The sequence below is a fragment of the Mus pahari genome, chromosome 19 (assembly GCF_900095145.1).
Source record: "Mus pahari chromosome 19, PAHARI_EIJ_v1.1, whole genome shotgun sequence".
Classification (NCBI taxonomy): Eukaryota; Metazoa; Chordata; class Mammalia; order Rodentia; family Muridae; genus Mus; species Mus pahari.
This window is the reverse complement of record NC_034608.1, coordinates 79715690-79723327: the sequence shown is the minus strand read 5'-3', so window position 1 is coordinate 79723327 and position 7638 is coordinate 79715690. Positions and strand designations below refer to the sequence as shown.

The window sequence follows — 7638 nt, the reverse complement described above, 5'->3', positions numbered from 1 at the left end:
CCGGTGAATCAGAGCAAGCGGTGCACCGGAGAGCACCCCTTCCGCGCTCGCCCTCCCCGCCTCCGATCTCCCAGCCTCGGTCCCGGGTCTCCTCCCTCCCCCGCGGCCGCCCGCCCGCCCGCCAGCCGCCTCCTCCAGACGCCGCGGAGGAAGGGGCGGCGCCGAGGGAGGGGTCCCTCCGCCGCGGGAGGCCGCAGCGCCCGCCCGCCCGTCACGGCGCCGGCGCCGGCCGGGAGAACCCGGAAGTGGCCGAGCAGCGCGCTCGCCCGCCCGCCTGTCCCGCCGTCGCCGCCGCCGTCGCCGTCGCCGCCCCGCACTCGGGGGAGCGCGGGAGCCGCGCCAGGCACACGAGCGCGCGGGGCCGACGGGCCATGGCCGCGGGGGCCGCCGCCGCAGGTGGTGGCGCGCGGTGAGGAGCGCTGCGCCCCCTCGGGGCGGATGGAACGCGGCTGGGCGGGCGGACAGTGCCGGCGTCCGCGGCTGGTATGGTGCTGGCGGCGGCGGTCGCTGCCTGCGTTCTGAAGCCCCGCGAGGAGCCACAATGGAGACGCCGCCACTGCCTCCCGCGTGAGTGAGCGGGCGCCCGGGCGCGCGGCGGAGGGGCTGTACGGTTGCGGCGCTGCGGAGGACACGCCGCCGATCGCGGGGGGTGGCGGGCGAGGGGAGGCGCGGGGCGTGACGGGGCGCGGCGCCCGCAGTCCGGAGGGCGACCACGGGACCGGACTCTGCCAGGCCGGTCGGCCGGCCGTGGGTAGGGGCTTCTCAGTCCCGGGGCGAATTGAACGTTCGGGATGAAGCTGTGCGTGGGGCTTGGCGGGGTGTCTGCGCGCGGGGAGTGGTGGTGGTGGGCTTCGATCGCCCTATCGGTACCCCTCCTCCTCCATCCCCGGAATGCATGGGCTGCAGCTGCCCATCTCGCCTACCCCTTTCTAGTGGGGAGCGAGAGGAAACTGGAAAGTACCAGACGCCTGGAGTCTAAAATGAATGCAATCTGAGGTTGCTTGCTTCTTGGAATTTCTAATAAAATTAATATCCAAGGAGCTTTTACATCACCCCAAATGAGCTGCGGCCGTTTTAGGGCATGTGATCTCCTACCTGGCACTGCAGAAAATCTTTTATCCAGAAATCAGAGCATCTCTCGTTCCCTTGGTACCCGGGGCACGTTGGTAGTGTTACCGACCTGTTAAGGCACAGGTGTCTTTTTTCCTTGGTGCCCAAGTGCATTCAAGATCACCTGCAACGAAATTACTTTCTAGAAATAAGAGCTTTAAAAAATCATGTGGAAGATGTTATTCCGTACAAGGTTTTTGTTTTTTTAAAAAGTGGCCTGTAAATCTTCAGGAGTTTGAACGTTTCCTCCTCCCCACCCCCACTCCCACCCCACGCCGCCTTCATCAGTTTAACCTTTATGAAGGAGTACAGAGCCCTTTGGATCTGACTTTCAAACCGCAGACAAACCTCTCTCCAAAAAGGGTGAACCTTTTCATTCGATCTGATTCATGGAACCTTATCGGTTTTCAATGAGATTTGGCTAGCTAGTTTCTTCCTATCACCGTTGTCGTCACCGGCCTCTTGTAGCTGGATTCCAGCTAAAATAAGGCTATTTGGTTTGGATTGAACACTTCTTTTTCTTGTTCTTTTTGTATTTTGCGTCCTTTTATGAGATCACATGGGATGATAGAGCCATAGTTTCTGTATGTGCAGGGTTTTGAGCTTGAGTGGAACAGGTCGTGGGAATTTGAAGAGTGGGGGAGTCTTGGCTTGCCCCTTCTGGGCTCATAGAAATGATAGAAAAAGCAAGGGATCAGATGCTTACAGACGGTGGCAGCTTTAAGGCTGTGTGATCACCTCACGCTCCCCAGAAGGTTGGGAAAGCCTCCTGAGCCCCCTGGGAAACATGTTGGTAGAAGGCTTCAGCAGCCTCAGAAGCATTGATGGCAGAATATACTCTGCATATAGGTAACATGCTGTGTGATATAGAATGTGTTGGAGGTAAGTTACTTATGGTGAACTGGCCCTCCCCACTTTTTTGTCCATTAAATGCAGCCCCCCCCCCCTTTGGGAGCAGAGTGAACTGGAGAGAACCAGGGGACCTTAGCATGAAGGTTCAAAAGAAAAAAAAATGGGTGTGGAAAACAGACCCTAGAGCAAGAGGAGGCATAGAAAATGGTTTAAGTCGGAAAACTGAAGTAGATGAGCAGCTCTGTTCTTTCCCTATTGCTGCTTCACTCATAGTTCTGGAGCTTGATTGGAGGCTTGAGGTGGAGGAGGAATCCTGGGATGCTGAGGTGGAGGAGGAAACAGTTGTAGTCGTGCTGTTGCTGGAAAGCTGCTAAGACCTCTGCATTGTTTACATGCACTTAATTAACGATACAAAGACATTTAATTTGCATTGGGTAGGTCCAAGACTCCAGCCCTCTTCTAGAGCCTGTGCCCTTGCTGCTTAGGTTTCTATGGATTAGACCCAGGTCTTGGCTTCCTACCCTCTGGCTTCTTCCCATCTGTTCCCTTTAACTCCTTTTTACCTTGGGTCATGCTGTCTGATGTTAGCCATTGCAGGTGAGGTCTTTGGGGGAGGGGGTTGTTTGCTGGGCTTCCTGGCTAGAGCTAGGCTGGGAGCACTCACCTCTTTTTAAGCACTGAGTGTTACAGTGTTACAGTCTTAGCCTGAGCTTCAAGGCTAAGAGAGATGTTTGACCTGCACTTAAAGGGTCTTAGGTAATAGCATGGAAGCAGACTCAGAATTCTCTTTGTGTGTCTGTGTAGTAATTCATTCAGTGTGCAAATTTTTGGATGCCTGTCTCTTCCTGGCACTTTTCATGGTGCTTGTCTGGGCTTCTGTTTTAAGAGCCAAGGCTGCACTGTTCTCTGGTCTCACCCTTCGTCCCTTAGGCTGTCTTGGAGGGGTGGCAGGCATCTCTGCCTGCATTCTTTTGATTTCTTTTCTGCCTTTTCCACTCTGCCTCCAACTTTTTCTCATCTTCTGAGAAGTCTTATTGATTGCCACTGTGCGTCATATGTCCACTTGTCCTTTTTGAATACTCGAGTATATATGGCATTCGGGTTCTGTTTCATTTGGCGGTCTATGTAATGGTAAGACCACAGGTTAAAAGATGTGCAACCAAGAAAATTAGGTATCAATGAATGAGTCAGGGAATTCGAGGTGGTAAGTGGGCTGTGCAGACGGAGTGAGAGCTAAACAGCCTTGACCTCTGCAATACTTTTTATATATTAGCCTTTATGGTTATTTGCATAAAGGAGTTTCCTAATTATTAAGCTGACCAAAGCCTGTAAAGTTAGGATTGTGTGAGTCCCTTTTGGTTTTTCGAGACAGGGTTTCTCTATAGCCCTGGCTGTCCTGGAACTCACTCTGTAGACCAGGCTGAAGAAATCCGCCTGTCTCTGCCTCCCAAGTGCTGGGATTAAAGGTGTGCGCCACCACGCCCGGCTGACATCCCTTTTGGTATAGTTTTCTTAGCTCTTGTTTGCTTCCTGTTTCTTCCCCCAAGCTGTCTTACTCCTCCTGGCCTTCCGGTCTTGCTTTTTCTCCATTCAGCCGAGTAATCATGCCTCAGGTGCCGCCTTATCTGTTCCCAGTGGGCGATCCTGCATCACTGGAGATCATCAGAGGGTGTACCAGCACAGCCAGACAACTTGTTTGCCATGCTCTAAGGGCATTTAGTCCTCCAAAGATGGGTTGGATCAGGTCTTTGGGTTTCTTTGATCTGTTTAAAGGAAAAAGTCAAGTCCAGGATAGAGGTGCCAATTTCTGGCTTTGCCAAGTCAAGAAGTGTTTGTTGAAGAGTAATTAGCAAGTGTTATTATCACTTCTCAAAGGCTATTGTAATACTGTTCTCAAATAGAAGGAAGGTCTTGAAGGGGTAGTACTTTAGTCCTATAAATGTAAGTTTGTGAAAACTTGTTTCATTGCCCCTATTTTGTCACAGAAACAAAGTCATTTGTTGAAGCTTGATGCTTTGTAGTGCATCTCCTGCCTGCAGAACTAGGGCTCTTGGAGATTGAGTCTGGTGAATTGCCAACCCTGCAGTTTAGCGTTTGTACGCCCATTGGAGTACATTCTTGGTTTCACTTCATTAGTCCTACATATTGAAGCAGAGTAACTATCATTTCTTTAAACATTTTTTGTTAAATCTTTTATTTTATGTGCAATGTGCAGTGTGCCTGTGTGTGTGTGTGTGTATTTGTGTATGCATGTTTGTGTAGCCACATGTATACATATGGAGGTCATAGGATAACTTTCAGGAGTTGGTTCTCCTTTCACAATGTGGGCTCCAGGGATTGAAGCTAGGCAAGTGCTTCTGCCTGCTGAACTATTTCAGTGGCTCTGTGCAGCCCTGGCTGTCCTGGAATTCACTCTGTAGACCAGGCTGGCCTTGAACTCAGAAATCCACCTGCCTCTGCCTGCCTCTGCCTTCCGAGTGCTGGGATTAAAGGCGTGCGCCACCACTGCCCGGCCCAGTTCAGATTTTTTTATTCACACCTTTTGGATACTTACTGTGACTAAATTTGGGGGGGATTTCTCAGAAAACAGAACAAAATCTTTGATCTTATGGCTCAAACTGGTAGTAACCAGACATAAAATTGTGGGACATGACAGAGAGTAGTGAGGGGCAGAGAAATATGTTGGATATGATAGAGAATAGTGTGTGTGTGTGTGTGTGTGTGTGTGTGTCTGTCATTCAGACAACCTCGGGATGTCTTTAATGAGGCGAACTAAACGGAGGCCAAAGGGAGCACCATGCATTGTAGGGGCAGGGAAGAGCGAGCGTACAAGCGAGCAGAGACACCCTTGCATGGTTTTGCATGGAGTTAGCACTGCTCAAGCCAGCATACTTGGCATGCTACGCAGCGCACCTTCCTACATTTTGGATTGTTGACATCTGCTCACATATTCCCACTAGATCCTTTCACAGACTCTGTCTTGGGCAACAGCCTTGGCTTTTCATGACACCACTTGTTTTGGCCTCCTCCTTTAGTTTCTCAGTTGCCGAATGTGATTTACATAATTTCTTACTTACTTAATCTACTCAACAATCTTACCCCGCGTAGGTCTCCTATTATTATCTTCTTGGCTGAGGAAGTGCAAGTTAAATTGCTTTCCCAAGCTTTTACAGATTTGAAAAGCTGGTATTCTAGCTAGTCCCTCTGGGTCGAGCACCTCCTTTTTTGTTGGGGGTGGTGGTGGTGGAGAACAGGATGTTGCTATGTATACCAGCTTGGCCTAGAGCTCTGATCCTCCTGCCTCAGCTTCCTGAGTGCTGGGACCAGAGAACTGTACCACCAAGCTTTGCTTTATGGTTTCTGCAGCTCACAGGCAACACTCTTTCCTCCTGGCAAGTGGGTCTTGATCTTATGTGTATTCCCATCTGTATCTTTTTGTTGATTATTTTTTAAGACAGGGTGTCGCCCAGATCGGCATCAGTCTCGAAGTCTCGCAGGGTAAGGTAGCCTTCAGTGTGCAAGAATACTTTTGCCTCAGCCTCTGGAGCACTGGGACATCTATCTCTTAAGTCAGCACTTACATCTGTGCTTAAAGGCTCTGGAATCTTGGGCCTCTGGTGGAATTTCTTAGCTCCTGTGTAAAACTCAGTATATCTAAGGAAAGCTTTGTAACCTATTCTCAAACCAGCTTCCCACATAACTTTTCCAACTCGGAATGGAATAACAATCCTCTGGCTCCTGTCACTGGAAACACACGGTCTGTGACTCTTCCTCCCCCACCCCCCCAACCTTGTCTGCCTGCAGGAGCTGGAGAGGCTTGCTGTCCATAGCGCTCATTACCTCAAACCTGGAAGTTTGCAGACACCTCCCCTTAAATTCTTCTGGTTTTGTTCTTCATCTTGTAGTCCATCTGCCAGTTTAACCTTTCAGCATCCTAGAATCATGTGACATGGGTAACCAAAGCCACATCACATACTCAGCCAGGAAGCCATGGCCTGTGGTCATTTTGACTTTAAGTCCATGGTCATGTGCCAGGCTCTGAGGCTGAACTCTTGGTGCCATCGTGAGGCAGGATACTCCAGTCCCGCCTATTGCTCACACTGTTGTCTCTGCTTAAAGTGACTTGGAGTTCTCGCAGGGCCCAGTTGAACCTCATTTCCTTGACAGTTTTATTTATTTATTGTCCATTTAATCCTTGACTTCAGCCCTTTCTGCATCATTGTTAGCGTCCTGTGGAATTTCTAGTCTTGCATATGTATACTGGATTGTGCCATTTCTTGGCATTTGGCATTGCTTTCTCTATTAGATTTGACACTAGAGCAGGGTCTTGGGTCAGCCCCTCTTATCTTGCTTCATTACAGGCATGCACTGGGCATTTTGATTTATTAATAGCTATAATTTATCTATACATTTCAACTTTAAGTTGAGTGTTGCAATTAAAATTGAAGGCCAAGAGAGCGTATACAGGCAAATGGTCGTATTCCATTCCGTTCCTAACATCAACTTTCTTCTTGATGTTTGTATCCACTTGGTATTTAAAGCTTAGGCAGATATGTGGGACAAGCGGATGAGGGGGAATTCCCTCTCATTGATTCAGGGTCACTTATTTAGTGCTTGGCGTAGACAGGACTATTGTTTGGTCCTCCCTGATTCCTGTCTTCAAGAGGTCTTTCCCTACCCCCCCCCCCAGCCACCCATGAAGATGATAGACAATTTAGTCCATCATCTGAACTGCCAGGTTAAGTTGCCACATTGAAGAGATGACCATTGTAGAAAAAGTAGCAAAGGAAAACAAATTAAAAAAAAAAAAAAAAAAACCAAACCCATGAGTGATAAAAGACACAGAAATGTTTGAAATGGCTCATTACCCCCCTCTTCTCCATTTTATCATCTCATGAAAGTGTTTCTCTGATCGTGCTTTGTGAATTGTTTATGAGATATTCTTTAAAAGATGGATCTTGCATAAGACATGCTCTTTCCCCATCCCTTTCCTGGTAATAGTCACTGTCAGGGACAAAAAGTGCCTGATTGTACAGTGTTTGTCATGGAGGTGGGAGGGAAAGAGGATGGTGCTGGGTTGAGCTGAAGTGGAGCTTTTTACAGCACCATTGTTCCACTATCAGAGAGCAATTATGCTCCATCTTCCATCAGCCTCTTACCCTTAGACAGCCCATCCACCTCCCTCCCAGCGCCTCCCCACAGCCAACCTGGGGCTCAAGAGATGTCTCTCCTGCCCTCCAGGAGGCTCTGACTCCTATTCCTTAATACAACTGAGCACGCCTGTCTTTTCTAGATGTTTCCTTTCCAGCTCTGAGTAATCAGAGCTGTACATTTTAACAATAAGAGCAACAACAACAACAGCAGCAGCAGCAACAACAACAACAAACACACACACACACACACACACACACACACACACTTTCAGAGGCATGAGTATGAGATCGTGAGGTGTTATGTCACACACAAAATAGGAGTTTAATCTCACAAGGTGCCCTCTACTCAGTTCTAAGGACCTACACAATGAAGATACACTGTATGTATGTATGTATGTATGTATGTATGTATGTATGTATGTATGTCTCTCCCTCCCTCTCTCCCTCCTTCCCTCCCTCCCTCCTTCCCTCTTCCTCCTCCTCCTCCCCTCTCCTCTCCTCTCCTCTCCTCTCCTCTCCTCTC

At 49.2% G+C, this 7638-nt stretch overlaps 1 protein-coding gene across 1 annotated transcript in view; it reads left to right on the top strand.

Moving 5' to 3' along the window:
* Positions 1-277: 277 nt before the first annotated feature.
* Positions 278-7638, top strand: part of Klhl2 (kelch like family member 2) — a 107980-nt gene continuing 100619 nt past the window's right edge. The window contains exon 1 of the mRNA XM_021219112.1: positions 278-567. Coding sequence (XP_021074771.1) covers positions 542-567 — 26 coding nt within the window. The 5' untranslated portion in view covers positions 278-541. The remainder of the gene's footprint in view (positions 568-7638) is intronic.